Here is a 16,067-nt window from a genome sequence, read left to right on the forward strand (position 1 = left end):
TCAAGACAGCTCTGCTGGGGGGCCCGCACTGAGCCAGCGGACATTTAGAAGGTGGGGGGAACATGCCAACCAGGACCCTGTTGGCAAGCCATGCTTTCAACCTCTACACTTGGTGACCTCGTAAACCACAGTCCTCAAAGGGACCAAACAGAGTGAGTTCATATGCTTCAATAATGAAGAAAAATAATCATTATCTCAGACAAATCCCAGAGAACTTCTAGGAAACAACAAAACCTTGAGCCCACATGTGAGACACCAAGCCTTCAATCCTGAAACACTCAGCTCTCATGCTGCCAGCCCCCCGAGATGAAAGACGCCCCAGAACAGGGTCGCGGTTAAGGGTCAGCGAAGCATCTGGGTTTAAATCCCAGCTCCGCCACTCGTTAACCATCGCCCTCTCAGCCGATTACTTCATCTCTCTCTGAGCCTTGATTATTACTGTTTATAAGAAGAGATGATAATACCTGTCACACAGGGCTATTGGAAGGATTCAGTAAGATGTGTATATATCTGGCTTAAAACATCATCACTGTAACTACCATTTATTTTGCTTTGACTATGTGCCCAGCACTAATCTTAGTGATAAGTAGAGAAACTAAGTAGAGAATCTCTCATTCACCCTTCCCAATAATCATGTTACTGGTGAGGAGACCAAGGCTCAGTGTTTAGGAAGCTTGCCCACGGTCATAGAGGCCAGCAACCAGTAGAGACTTGAACCCGGATTCGAGCCCGGACAGCCCATCACTGCTGTCTGTGCGCTCACCTGGCTTCTCTGTGGCCTCTCACAAAATGGATGGACGTGTTTTTTAAGATACAAGACATTTAATTATTGGTAGTTACCATTTCACTGGCCTCAGGACAGTTTTTCTTCCCCTCCCCCCAAAATAATCTTCCTATTACTTTTAGAGATGTCTTGAATATCTTTAGACAAAACCTCTCTTGCGTAAGCCCTAGAAAGCAAATACTAAATCAGGAGGTACGCACGGGTCACTCTGGCGAGGGCCAGCCTATCTCCAATGAGCAGAGAAGAGAGGACGCGGAGGGCCGAGAAGGCGCGAAGAGAGGGCAGACACACCCACACTTTTGTTTATTTCTCAGCGTTGCCTGGAGCTGACCTTGGACCGCTTCCTATTTGTGTTGACTCAGGAACATCGTTCGGGAAAAACTTTAATTTTCCAAAGCTTTCTGCTTGGTGCCAATGGTTTCTTATTCCCAAGGCTAAAAATGCTAAAGGATTTTTTTTTTTCTTTCCAAAATGCCGCATGTCTCTAATAAAACTACAGACTTCTCTAAAGCTAGGTGGTTGGGCAACATCTAAAACATCTTAGCCCATAAATCAAAGTTTTCCGCGGTGACTTATCATAACCCCAATGTGTAAAACAGAAGCGATAAGACTATTCCTGTTTATTTTATTTCTAATCTTTCGGAACAGCTGCCACTTTTCAAGGGCTTCATAGCTTCTCCTGCTGGGTTCTGTCAATCGCTTTCCATAGGTGAGGAGATCCCCTTCATCCAGGCTCCCAGGAAGCTCCAGGCTCTTAGGGGCAGCTCTGCCAACCCTGTCATGGACGCCCTCATTGCAGCTAAAGAGTAAGAGCCTCTGGTTGGAAAGTTCTTCTCTTGTAAACAGAAGTTTATGGTTATACACATGCCTCAAATTAAGTGTATTTTCCACATGATAAAAACAAGAGCAAATATTTATATAATGCTACCAGGGGCCAGGAACTATTCTAAGCGATACCCATAGATTTATTTTCACAACAACCCTATGAGCTAGTTGTTTGTTATCACCACTTTTTTCCCCCTCAGATTAAAAAACAAAAAAACTGAGGTTTAGAGTTTCAATGACTTATTCAGGTTCACTCGGCTAAGAAATAGCAGAGCCAGGCTTTCCCTCAAGTAGTCCAGCTTCAGAGAACAAGCCCCTTCTCACTCCACTATATTGCCATTCTAACAACTTAGTGTTTTAAGAGTCAACTTACATTTAGCATGATTGTTGAATTTGGGTCGAATTCTTCCTAGAGTTCCTGGCACTAAAATAATATCATCCACATTAGTCAGGTAATTGCTCAAGAATTCTGTTCTATCACATGTGACATCTTCCATTCCTATAGGAAGGGGGGAAAAAGTATTTTCAGGCAATTATAAAATTAAAATCTCAACACAGACACTAAAGATAATATTCAGGCACAAGTGAAAGTGAGGATCCCTCTCTTGAGATTTCTTAACTTGACTTTGGGTTTTTTAGTGCTTCTTTATATAATCTTTTCACCAGACTTTTGATTGAGTCATATCATCTTGCAGCACTAGAAGGCTGAAAATGCATCATCTCAGTTACCATTTTAAGTCATTCAGCAAGAACAAGATAAAGGAAGCAACCATGATCTTTAAAAAAAAACAAAAAACAAAAAATGATCATTATGAAAAAAATAAATTCATTTTAAAAAAAAAATCCCAAATCGCTTTAAACTCTTTCTAGCTGGGAGTGATGCAAATCACTGGAATGTACAGTCCTGTGTCTCTTTTACAAAAATCTCATTTTCCAACTGTCTCTCTTCTCTCTCTAATACATCTCCCGACTTGAGTATATAAGCACCAGTCCTCATTCTGCCTTCACTGGTGGCCTTGGATGTTACTGACCAAACAGTACTGGAAACGAGAGAGAAGGAAAAAGGTCAACTCCAGTGACCACCCAAACTGAAAAACAAAACAACGCTGTAAATAATGCAATCAGTTACAGCTGAAAGCTAGCAACTAGAACACAAAAAGGGTCTAGGTAGCGAATTTTTAAAATCAACAAATACTATATCTGCCCTCCAATGATTTCCTACCTGCCTCTCATCAAAAAAAAAAAAAAAAATTCCTTGATCAATGATAAAAAATAACTAAATAAAAAGAAACTCAAATTTTAGAATGACAAATCATGGAGGCTGGAAGAGAACTTTATTGTCATTTCAGAATTTACAAGATGCGATGAAGCTAGAAAGGTTTAATATATCGCTTTGTACAATTCACTATCTGAATATCTTTAAGAGGGGGAACATAAATGATTTTTTAAAGGATTCCCTAAGGTTCTGGAATAAACAGAGTGGTCCTGATCTAGTAAAATTTAAATTATCACCTTCTGGGATCCCAGATTCAAACCCCTTCCTTTTTTTAATACAAACTGGAAGGAAGTAACCACAATCTTCAAAGAAAAATCTATTTATACAATTCTTATAAAAAAATATTAAAAAAAAAACCCAGATTGCTTTAAAATATAGATAGAAAAATATATCCCAACATAGCACAAGGGCTATAGATTAGCCTTTTAACATTTAAAATCTCTGGAAGAAAAATTAAAACAATAGACAGCTATATGTTCTAGCACAATGTCTACTACGGACTTCCCAGGTGGCTCAATGGTAAAGAGTCTGCCTGTCAACGCAAGAGACGCTGGTTCAATCCCTGGATCGGGAAGATCCTCTGGAGAAGGCAATGGCAACCCACTCCAGTATTCTTGCCTGGAAAATTCCATGGAGAGAGGAGCCTGGTGGGCTGTATAGTCCACGGGGTCCCAAAGAGTCAGACGAATTGGACACGACTGAGCACCTGAGCAGGCACGCACATACAGTGTCGACTACACAACAGTGTTCATCCAGGAAGGGCAAGTCTCTAAGTATATATGAATGGGAGACTAGAAAGATCTTCCATTTTCTACCTTTCTAAGTCACTTAAGCCACCCCAGTGGTGAAGCATCTCTCTTGCTTTCAACGTGCTTCTCAAGCCTCATCACCCTTCACCCTCCAGGCTGACTCTGGCAGTGGTGTTGGTGCTCTCATTCTACAAATGAGGAGGCTGACTTGGAGAGCCTTTTAAGTGGCACAGTGTAATTTGAACTCCAATGCAACCCATTCTCACTCCAAAGCTCGGACTCTGAAACGCCAGACAGTGTTACCTTCTAAAAAAGAGAAGCTATGCCGTCTATTCATTTCAGAAGGCTGCCCACCAGCAAGACATGAATTTTATCTAGCCAAGACTTTTACAAGGCTCCAGCGGTGACTCAGTGGAACCCATCTACTTCTTAGACATCTGGCTCCACCATGTGACCAAATGTCCTTGACACCTCTGGGCCACTTAAGTGGAATCAGCTGTGTCACAGGCTCCAAATTCTCTATCCTCTCTGCAGCTCTCCAGCAAGTCAAACTCTTGGGGCACAGTTCTGCAGACAGTCACGTTTAGTCCCTGCAGAAGAGCAAGTTAATCCCAGGGCTCTTTTTTTTTTTTTTTTTTAATTCTCATAGATCTTTTAGAACATTCTGTAAAGAAAACTTCAGGCCCAGAGCAGCGGTTTGATTGGGGAGATTTATTTGCCCAATCTTAACAGAACCACCGGCTCAACCAATTTTCTTCTTCTAAACCCTCCTAGAAGGGAGCAGCCCGTTTTCCAGAGTCACAGTCTCAAATTGTTAGTTCTGGAATGCAGGAGGCATTCTCTGGAACTCAGTCTGCATACCTGTGAAGTAAGAATGTTCTCTGATGCATCCCTCCCCCAGCTCTATCAACATACAATGTTTATGATGCTCTTGATCCATGAATTTTTCTCCTTTATACAGTGATTTAGAAAACTGCTTCCTAAACTGTTTCTTCCTCTCTTTAACAGTCATCTCTATTGAAACAGGGTCCTCTGGCTTGGGTCTAGAATTCACTCAGTGAATGCAGGGAAATAATTTCCCTTATATGTCACTTCTATAGCAGAAGGCTATGTCTCCACCTTTTCATCATGTTCAAATTTATTTTTTAGCCATGTGAATCATGTGAACTCCTTTTAGGGTTGTGACTAGCAGTGATATGTCATATTCACAGAGGAAACTCTTACTATCACAAGGGAACTGTCTGCAACTGTTTTTTTTTTTTTTGCACTGCAAGACTTATGAGACTTAGCTCCCTGACCAGGGATTGAGTGAGCCTGGGCCCAGCAGTGAAAACGCCAAGTCCCAACCATTGGACCACCAGGGAATGCGCTGTAACTTTTTAATAAGAGACAGATTTTGTAAGAAAGGCTTTTCCTACAAAGACTAGGAAGATACAGGAAGTCCCTGGTTTTGATTGACATGAATGCAAGAGTCGTCTCAGCTCATCTCATAGCTTTGAGTCACGGTCCAATTTCTTTCCCCATCCTAAAGAAAGGGGGAAGGAAGAAAAGGAATACAACCTGGGGTTTCTGGGATTCCCCAACACCACCAGAAACCTTATCTGCTTAGACAAAGGACCAAGGTTTTACCGTGGTCTCCGACAAAGATGACATTGACACAGCGATGCAGCTTCAGCTGTTTCAGTCCGTCCATCAGCTGCCCCACGGTTTTGTCAATGTCCCTCAGAGGATTCGTCATCTGGAAAAAGGAGCAAATTAGTCTCTGAAGGTTTTTTTTTTTCCTTTCAGTATCTCAAAGATCTTCTAAACATGCTGGAAAGAAAACTTCAGGCCCAGAGGCAGAGCTTTGTCTAGGGAGATTTTCCTGTCATTCTAAATGGAAACCTGGTCTAAGCACTTTTATTTGTACTCTTTAAGGAAAGTTAAACCTCTCCTCATCCAATCCCTTTCAAGATTCTTTGACACAAAAATTGAAATATTAAGGACAATTCTTTTTTTAGAAATAAAATGGCCTTTCTAAAATATAACAATGTCCTTTACATCCAAGAATTTTGAGAGTGAGCAGAAAATCAGATGGACAGTTTAAGCTTCTTGACCCCTGAGTGAAATCACTTAGGTTTCGAACCATGGCAAGAAGATGGAGGCCAAGGGAATCAAAAGCAGCTCTGAGGTTAAATGGTAACCTTTCACTAAACGATGCCGAATTGGAGCATCATTAACATGATGAGACCCATCTAGTGTTCCAAAAAAACTTAACTGTCAATTTCTGACAATAGATTCTCAAGAGAAGGGCCTCTCCTAGGAAACAAGCTACTCCTTCTCAATTTAGCCCCTTTGAGGCTGATCAGGAGTAAAATACGAATCTGTAAGAGTCCAAACTTAAACAGAAGTGAGTCACTGAGCTTGTCCTAGAAAGTTTCTTATTTAGCCTAATGAAAAATGAAAACTCAGTTCTCCAGAGAACATTTCCAAAGCGTAAGAATCATAACTCATCTCTCAAGTCCTTGCTTCAAATGGCAGTTTCTAACAGCAAAAAAGTGAAAGAGTTATTCACTCAGTCATGTCCAACTCTTTGCTACCCCATGGGCTGTAGCCCGCCAGGCTCCTCTGTCCATGGGATTTCCCAGGCAAGAATACTGGAGTGGGTTGCCATTCCCTTCTCCAGGGGGTCCTCCTGACCCAGGGATCAAACCGCGGTTTCCTGCATTGCAGGCAGAGTCTTTACTGTCTCAGCCACCAAGGAAGCCCCATAGCATGAATGTCCCCACGTATTACAGGTACTGGGGACGTCCCTCTCAGCTCTGGGCAATAGAGAGACTTTCAAGAAACACCCCATCAGCCAAACACCTGACAGTACTTCAGCCGACTCTGACAACTGAGCTACAGTCACACACATCCACTCAAGATGCCTCCCACAAGAACAGAAGGATCCGCATATCTTCTTTCCTCAGACACATAATGTTATCTTCCATTGGCATCTTCTCAGAGGACTCAGGATCTTCCCTCATATAATGTCATCAGTAAAGTCAAGGTGTAAATTTGTTTTCCTCTATGACAGAAGTCAGTATTTCAAATTCTGTCCCAAGGAGTAAGTCATGAGAGAAAGTTTCAGAGCGATGTATGCAGCGTAATCTGAAGAGACTAACAGAGGGTGGACAGGGGCGTTTGCTTCTGAGGAAACCATGCTCTCCTCTAAGACCTTCATTTAGACAAAGAAATACCAAAGCACAACCTGTATCAACCCCTGGCAACAGATTAATTTCCTCTGCTCAACAAGATGACTCAGGCTAGAACCCAGAACCTACTTCTCAGTGATCAGTTCAAACAATAAATTAGATAGTGCCTTGGCGGTATCTGAAGGTGCCTGGAAAAGTAACAGCCTAGAGGCTGTTGTGAAGGTAATGAAGAGAACACGCTGCCCACATCTCTACAAGAAAACGCACCCGCCTCTACCCACCCACTGTCTCCTCTCTCCTTCCATTTCACCTCTTTCCGTCTATCACCTAAGACCGCCTCTGAACTCGGAACAGACTGCTAACCTAATCCCGTACTCTACTGAGTTCTAATCTACACCGTCTTTGAGGATTTCCCCAACTACCTTGCTGGGTTGTTCTCAAGAACCAAGGTTACAAACAACTGTGACAAATTCTGTGGAAAAGTGCAAGCAAAACCAACAGCTCTCTTAACACTCATTCAAGCCTAAATGTTCACATTAGTTTGGGGGCAACTAACTCTAAAGAAAGTAGAAGGGTGTTTGTTTTTTGGCTGAGTTCAAGAACGCTTCACATGAGTGCTAACCTCTGAAGTACTATATTCTTCTGGACTCAAAGCCAAGGAAGATGCACCAAATGTTTTCTGAAATGCATTCAGCTGATTTTCAAACCAAGGCACTGAAGGGAACCTCCAGGGCTGCCCGCCACAAATCTTTGGAACAATAGATAAACTTACTTTGTCCTGACGAGCTTCCGCAGCATAATGATCCATCCTATGTACTTTTCTTCTTCTTTTCTTTGGAGGAGTAACTGGTCTTTCCTGTCTCCTCTTAGGGGTAACCTTCCTCTTAGGTCTCTTAGCCGGAGTAAAAGGTGAACCATAACTACTCTCCTGTACTGGCGGATAGAGATGTGTGGACTCAGAAGCCGTCTGTCCCTCTGGGTCAGATAATAAAGCTCACATTTTGCCATCTAGGCTCAGTGAAGTCTTAGTTAAAAAACAAAAAGCAAACTAAGACTCCTTCTGAAGTGATTTAAAAAAAAAATTGGTATGAAGGGTGATTTGGGGAACTCTACAGAGAGAAGCCTCCTAAACTGAACTCGATGTTGCTGTCACAGCTTCTTCACTGAGAACAAAAATATAATTTAAGAGGATCTGGTCGTGTGATCTCTTTTGGCTGAGGAGCCTACTCGTGGATACACCTGAAGGTGACACAGAGTTCTGTATTCCACAACTCCTGCGTCATGGAGAGGCTGGTCCTTGGTTATGAGAAACTCTCCATTTATAAAGTACTCGCTGAAAAATAAATACTAATCACTCAGTCATTTTAAGGTGCAAAGGGATTCATGGATGTAGTTTCAATTCAGATTCAGACAGGTATCTATTCAGACCACCAAATATATCCATGCAACTGTCACCTTCCTTGGAAAGGATCAGGAAAAAAAATTTAAACCAAGGATGAAATGAAACATAAATACCAAACAAGCTTCCTTGGTCATGAATATACCGATATTTCTACAAATCAGGAGAGAGTTTCCCACTGATAATTTGGGTTTCTGGTAGAGAGGAACTCTAAGCCAAGAAATAATCATAAATAAAATTGTCATTTTAAAAAAAATTCTCTCATAAAATTAGATAAAATGCAAAAAGTCATCAAGATCTCTTCGTCTTAGTATATTTATATCAAGAAAGAGTCTACTTATCCTCTTTCTGTTAGAAATTCCCCTCTTGGTAGTGGTCTGGAAGGTAGCGACTGTACTATGCATCTTGTTTTGAACATCTCTTGGGTGGTAAAGGCTGATACGTAAACTGAGGAAAGATAACCTTTTCGGACTTCCAAATGCTGGAGAAAAACAAGCCGCTGATGTGCGGATGGTGCAAAGGTGACTTAAAGCAGCAAGGCCTGCCGTCCACCTAGCTGATCTCTCTCGGGGGGACTGTTCTGAGAATCATTCAGATGCAAGAAGGGGCAAAGGAGGGGTGATGTTAGTGTGTCCCGGGACGCGTCTGCCATGCGGTGTCGCTGTGTCCAGAGCAAGCACTGCAAAGACACTGCCGTCCCATCCTCTCTCCCACAGAGGATGGACAGACACAGCACCTCCCCAGACTCTGGTTTGGTTTGCTTGCTTGTTTTTAAATGCTTCCGGTTTAGCCAATTCCCCATGAGATGAGAAGCAAAAGGAAAAAGAGAGTTTACCATTTCATGGTCACCAAACACATTCAGCTAGCGCTCAAGTCTGCCCATCAGACACTCGGCCATTTGCAAGAGACCTCAACATTCCAAAGACTCCAGAGGCGAGCCCTTCCAATTGCAGGGGGTTAGAGGAGCAGCGGGGGATTTAGTCAAAATGAGTTTCCATCCAGGGATTATAAGGCACGTATTTCCTTCTTCGAATGTTAGAGGTAGACGGAAGCTAAGTTTTCACTGACCAGCCATACTTTAGTCTGACTTTAGAAGATTGAGCCTGAGGTTATTAAAAGGATGGGAAGGAGAGGGGGCAAATGTCCCTGCTTTTCAGAAGGATACTTTGCCGTCTGAAGGTAGTAACTAGCCAGCCAAAGCTCTGCCTCCGGGCCTGAAGAGCAGCCGAACCAAGAGTCACGGAGAGAAGCACAGAAGGTCAAAGGTTACGCCAAAAACCAAAAGCAAGCATGTTTTCAGAACATTCACCATTACGCTATGAAACCAGGAGTGATACGCCACTGCCTGGAGCTACACGCCCCACGTGTGGTCATCTCATTTAATAACCTTTGCGAATCATCCTGAAAAAAGTATACTCAAATATCAGGCGAAGAAAGCACAGACGTCGGCTGTACTGGAGCAGACGACATGCTGCCAGATTGAATCAGTCTGATTGAATTTCAGATGCAAGGCATGTTCTCAACAGACGTAAAAGACAGCATGTTACTGATTTCAACAATAATCTTTCAGCCAGTATAGTCTTTGTATGCCCAATAAAGACAAGTGAGAAATATATATTATGAGGTAGATAAACCAATTCTGTCTACCACACACACAAAAAGAGGTTTTTCTGGCTTTGGTTTCATGTTTGAAAAGTATAAACTGTTTTGTGTTTCTCTCAGTAAAAAAATAAGATTTCTAGAACCAAATGAGAATTAGTTGAAATCTGAAAATACCCCTTTCCTCTTAAGGGAAGAAAGTGATCAAGTTCTCAGGTAATCGTAACAAAAGGTACATTCCAACATCTCATCATAAATGTTTTACCCCGTGGATATATGAGAATATCCCAGTTATAAGAAGCATTAATACTAAAAAGAACATAGCAAGAATCCTTCTAACTCTCAATTCAGAAATACTCAGGAAAAAAAGATTTATATGTTTATGAGAATCCTAAACCTAGAACCATCATTACAGCCAATTAAAGCATCCTGTATTATGCTTTATTTATCGCTGCTCAGTACCTTAAAAAAACTTTTAATTCATTTCTCGATCAAAACACACACACACTTTCAAGTAAGTAATTATAACTTAACTATGTATATGAGAAATCCAGAGATGTTTGTGGATAAAGAACATTCATTGCTAAACCTTATAACTTTTAAGGAAATGAAAATTATAAGAGTTATACCTTCTCTGTATTGTTAAAAAGTCACCTTTTGACATAAAGAAAATGTTCTGTGCGGTTTGAACACGGCTGTTAATGGATCACTTTGCTTATCTCCTGTACTATAGGAGAGTTTAATGGTTTTCTGGTCTGGGAGTCAGAAGTTACATTTCCAAGTATACTTACCAGCCAAGCAACTGGAGCAGCCCTCCTAAAGTACCAGCCTCTTGCTTTTTAAAGAATGGCTACACCCATCTCTGTTTGCCTCTGTTACAGAGTCTTTTAGGGATACTATTATCCAAGCAAAAGTGAACCTTTAAATAGGGCACATGGAACTGCTTAGGGCTTGGTGTGTGTGTGTGTTTTTTTTTAACATCTTAATAAAATGCGGTTCCTTTTGTTCACTTTAGATTAATCTCAAAGAAAATCATCCTAAGGATAAAACGGCCATGCTTGCTCTGGCAAGAATAAGTTCTGTGTTTCATGTATGCAGATGTTTGTCTCGTTTTATCATTTGTGTTTCATAATCATGTGCAGTGGTTAAACATCAAAGGAATAGGAAAAAGAACATAGAACTTACATGACTTCAATGATTTAAGGCAAACTGAGAATGGTTTCACATAGCCGCTAGTTTCCAGAGCTTAGAGAAATCACCACTGAACTGATGCTAAAGCATTCAGAAGTATTTATGGTTCTCAGTATTTACTGCCTTTGTTTAAACATCCTGCATTTTGATCAAAAATACTTAAGCCAAGACATACTTATCTGTATTTCCTTAGTCATTCTTATGCTGAACATGAGAAACTTAATTATAGCCAACAGTGCTGCCATTGGCTATCTGAGAACAAGAGGTATTTTCCATCATCGAAGAGTTTGTGAAATAATTTCTCATCCAAAATCAAGTTTTATTATGTTGATGTAGACCTCAGCACCCCAGGAAGAAAGAGTGGTGGAAAACATTTAAAATATTAAAAGATTTAGATTCGCAAATCCCAGCATATTTTAAAATGATCTATGCTGAAGTACTGGGGAAATTTCCATCACTTGATAAAAGAACAACATAATAAAATCTCACCATGCCTTTTCCACCTCCAGAATTTGGAGTTCTCCAGCATACTACCTTACAAACTGACCTACTACGATTCCCGAGTGTTTGCTATAAGGGTGTCACACTGCTTTGCTAAACAGATTCATTCCATAGTGTTTTTCTCGCAATTAAGAATTTGTTTCACTTTAGGGGGTGAGGGATATGTTCATGGTCTTGATCCTGGTGATGCTCTCACAGGTATATACCTATGCCGAGATTCATCAAACAGCAGCGCCCAGTGCTACAGTGTTTTCCAGGTCACCTGCACCTGCAGAGGCCACTGAGCTGACCTAGCCTCTCTGACCCACACTGCCTTTCTAAGGGAGTTGAAATTCAGTCACACCGCCTTGCATTGCAGGTTGCATCTCTAGATTCTTTTCCACTCCTATCCCGGTGACGGCAAAGGCCAGCCCTTCCCGGTCCTTCATCTTCTGACTGATGCCTGCAGGACTGGAACCTATGAACACCAAGTGGCTGGAATATATGAACACCAAGCTGGAAGATAGGAACACCCTCCTATGAACACCAAGTTTAGGATATGCTTGCATAACAAATCAATCTGAAATGAAGTTCCTGTAAGAAAAACAGGTATGTTTAAGATTCTTTTAAATGTTTTCACTGTTGTAGTTCTTTGACTTTGTATCTACCGTACACACACCAACATGCTAAGAGACTGTGCAAGTCCTGAAGTCAGGTCAGTAGACGAGGCGGCCCAGGGACACAGGCTCTCAGGCAGAAGATAAGCTACTAACCTCAGGGCCAAAGGGGCCATACTTGTGTCCAGAGAAATCAGGCTGTTCGGAATAGAAGGCATAGACTGAAGGCCTACGGGAAAATTGGAAGGTTCAGAATCTCCCCCAAACCACACACAACAAAAGAATATCACTTATCCCTACACATTACACAAACATCCTTGCAAATCAAGTTAATCACCCAACCACTGTTAGTCTTACCATGAAAAAAGTCTCTTCCTTGTTTTTTTTTTTTTCTGTTGTTTTCTATTATTTCCACATCCACCACCCTCTACACCACCCCCACTGTGGTAACTACCTGGTTACTACCTTCAGGAATAAAAACTCAAGAGGAAAATCTGAATGCAAACTCAGGTCTTTGATCCCTAAGATAATAGAACCCAGTGAGAGTTCACAGGGCCGTGCAATCTGCAGCCTGAAAGAACAACTCCATTCAAGTGAAAATAATCAGTCTTCTGGATTGGGAGTTTGGGATTAGCGGATGCAAGCTATTATCTACTGAATGGATAAGCAATCCTTACTGCTTATATAGGACTGTTTATATGTACAGCACGGGGAACTACAGTCAACATCCTGTGATAAACCATAATGGAAACAAATATGAAAAAGAATGTGTGTATATACACATACATATAAAATGCATACCTGAGTCACTGTGCTGTGCAGTAAAAACTAATACACTGTAAATCAACTACACGTCGATAAAATAAAACCTTTCCAAAAGTCAGTCTTCGTGCTTTCCCAGTTCTTGGGATGCTGCTGGTTTATTTACCAAAGCCAAGAACTCCCTCGAGCCCTGCTGTGGTGACCAGGATTAACAGCTGGAGTAGTTCACGTAATTAAACTGTCCTCAGTCACCTACATCCACTGTGCCCTAAATCCCTCTTAGGGAGGTCGCCTTTAAGGCTCAGAACTGCAGAACCAGTAACAGCGGCAGACCTTGGCTGTGCCCCTACTGCACAGCCCATCGAGGTATTCACCCAGTTCCACCCCGAGGCAGAAACGCACTCATGAAGGAAGGGAGTTGGGGAGGGGGCAGATACCTTTCGTGGTCCGGCAGGGTCAGCCACTGCAGGATGGTCAGTATCCTCCTCTCGTGAGGGATCACCCTGTGGGCAGCAACCAGCAAGCGTGAGGTCAGGAGGCATCGCTACCGACTGCAGCCTGCCGAGCGCCTGCCCCTGCACCCAGGCCAGCAGCTCTCTACTTACCACCATCTGTTTTCACTTCACTGAAGTAAAAGATCCCTTTTCCAATTAGTGTTTAAATGTCCGTTTCTATTTGCAACAGGTCATGTTGCTCAGCCTCGGCCGCAGAAGACAAGACTGGAAACTCTGATTCACAGTCAAGTGAAGAATCTGCCTTGCTCACAGAGGCTTGGCTGCAGACGAAAAGGACCCCGGACTCGGAACCCTTGCTATTTAGTGGGTAAAGCCATTAGCTGTGGCCACCAAGGGACCAGGACTTGTATCCCCAGTCTGCCTTCAGCTAGCATGACCTCTCTTGACCTCCAGGCTTCTCTGACCTCTCAGCCTCAGTTTACTCACCAGTAAAATAAAGATGACGGTAACACACACTGCATGACTCGGCTGTAAGGATGGAACGAGGCAGGATGGGCAAAAGGCACGCACAGTGCTTAGCACACAGTGAGCGCTAAAAAACGTTCTTATTTTCATTAACAATCAAGATTAGTCACCATGCTATCTCAAAATAGCTATATGACTTAAGAAACATTGTTGAATCTGAAACTTTAAGTTCCTCATCTATAAAATAAGGGGTTAGGAAAGGTATTCGGGAAATTCTCTTCTAGCTCTATAAAAAATCTATCAAGAATAGGCACATATAATTATGAGACTGACGAAAAGGGTATAATCTTCATCCACAATGACTTTGTGTTTAAGTCTCATGCCTCTGTTGAAATATAATTACCCTCAGTCTGGCACTCGTTTCAGGAGCCCTCGGCTAGCATGATAGCACTGTATCGTGGGCTGACTTAGTTACATTACGATGCTCACAAGCTGAGTGATGTCTTTATGGGGAATTTTGCTTATTCTTTCCTAAAAAGAAGCATAACATACTTTTCTGCTCCCTCATCCAAGATCAGACATTGGAGCATGTTTACAATAAATTTAAACTGAAGCCCAAATTTAACTGTGGATAGTAAAAATGACTGTGGCCAAGAGTGAACCTTAATGTAAACTGTGGTCTCTGGGTGACAGTGATGTGTCCATGGAGGTTCCTCATTTGTGACCAGGGTACCACTCTGGTGGGGGATGTTGGTGCTGGGGGAGGCTGTGCCCGTGTGGGATGTGGATGGAGGTATTGGGTTGGACAAAAAAATTGTTCAGGTTTTCCCCTAAGATGTTATGGAAAAACCCGAATGAACTTTTGGGCCAAGCCAATATATGGGAAATCTTTGCTCCCACTGTTCAGTTTTACTGTGAACTTAAAACTACTCTAAAAAAGTAGCTATTAAAAATGTATCATGGGATACTGGGTGAGCCATTTCAGCTCTCAGTTTTGGTAGACACGAGCATGGGCTAGCCGGGGGAAAGACAGACCTTCCGAGTCACGGTAGACCGCTAGCGTTGGCAGCTCCACTCAGCAACCTCCCCCAGAGTCTGCCCCCTCCCGCCCCTATCAACACCACCCTTCCCTGAGAGACGCTGGGTCTGCCATTCCCCTCTCTGACCACTTCTCTGTCTAGAACTATCCTACCAGCCCAACAAAATCATGTTTACCATAAAACAAGTTCTCATTTATACAAATTCCAATGCTACTGAATAAACGTGATCTTGTTTATTATATCCTATAATTGAATTAGAAGTAGGCAAAGCCAAGCCAGGTTAATCGCTTGAGGTATTTAATTCCTCAGCCTTAGAAATCCCCTGTATCTGAACAAAATAATTACATATTTTGAATTCTTTCCTAACTTAAAAGAAAAGCGAGTATCGTGGTTTTTTCATTGTGCCTTACTTCACTACCTACCTACAAGCTGCTTTATTTTACGTAATTGGTGTTAAGTCACAAAGATGGATTCTGAAGGACTCACTTGATGCTAATAGAAAAATAAAGATTAACAGAATTTGTTTCAAGCTCAGACTGCTCACCCTTTAAATGCCTTCTTTAGACGGGGTACTTGACAAGTAGGGGAAGAAACATCAGCTCTGAGGTTTACACTGGTGATGTGACTTTGGCAAGCTACTTAACCTGCTGTTGCTCTATAAAATGAGCTGTCTTACAAGGTGGTGTAAGGATTAAAGCACTCAGAGGCGTGTCTGGCACCTTGGAAAATGTGGGCTTCTATCGTTACGGACTGGATTCGTGTGTGTGTCACTCAGTCGTGTCCGACTCTGTGCGACCCCGTGGACTGCAGCCCGCCAGGCTCCTCTGTCCATGGACTCTCCAGGCAAGAACACTGGAGTGGGCTGCCATTTCCCTTCTCCAGGGGATCTTCCCGACCCAGGGATTGAACCCAGGCCTCCTGCACTGCAGGCAGATTCCTCCCATCTGAGCCATCAGAGGGGCTATGGATTCACGGGCCCACAGAAATGATACGCTCACTCATGAAATATCTGTTAAAAGCATATTACATTCAAGGCATTTGTGTGAATATAAATAAAGATACAAGACACTCCTACCAAAAAAACCCAATACGGAAGAGTTGCCATTCTCTGCTTGGAGAGAGAAGCAGGTGATCATCATTTTCTGGGCGAGGGCATGCGTGTGGTGAGAGCGTGAGATGAGCATGTGGGGGCCTGAGTATCCACTGAAACCATAACCTTAGCCACAGCACTTTACCTGTCTAAGCCTTG

At 42.3% G+C, this 16,067-nt stretch overlaps 1 protein-coding gene across 8 annotated transcripts in view; it reads right to left on the reverse strand.

Annotated features, from left to right (window-relative positions):
* The window catches only part of ENPP2 (ectonucleotide pyrophosphatase/phosphodiesterase 2), a 128,551-nt gene that overhangs the window by 37,577 nt on the left and 74,907 nt on the right, over positions 1-16,067 (reverse strand). For 4 of the 8 annotated variants that reach the window (XM_043484123.1, XM_043484122.1, XM_043484124.1 and 1 more), the window contains exons 10-14: positions 13,296-13,361; positions 12,253-12,325; positions 7,583-7,738; positions 5,264-5,372; positions 1,983-2,108 (exon numbers count right to left, since the gene is read on the reverse strand). In XM_043484123.1, the coding sequence (XP_043340058.1) occupies positions 1,983-2,108; positions 5,264-5,372; positions 7,583-7,738; positions 12,253-12,325; positions 13,296-13,361 (530 nt within the window). The remainder of the gene's footprint in view (positions 1-1,982; positions 2,109-5,263; positions 5,373-7,582; positions 7,739-12,252; positions 12,326-13,295; positions 13,362-16,067) is intronic. The other 4 variants (XM_043484127.1, XM_043484125.1, XM_043484128.1 and 1 more) reach the window with 1 other exon arrangement.

The sequence above is a fragment of the Cervus canadensis genome, chromosome 12 (assembly GCF_019320065.1).
Source record: "Cervus canadensis isolate Bull #8, Minnesota chromosome 12, ASM1932006v1, whole genome shotgun sequence".
NCBI classification, from domain to species: Eukaryota; Metazoa; Chordata; class Mammalia; order Artiodactyla; family Cervidae; genus Cervus; species Cervus canadensis.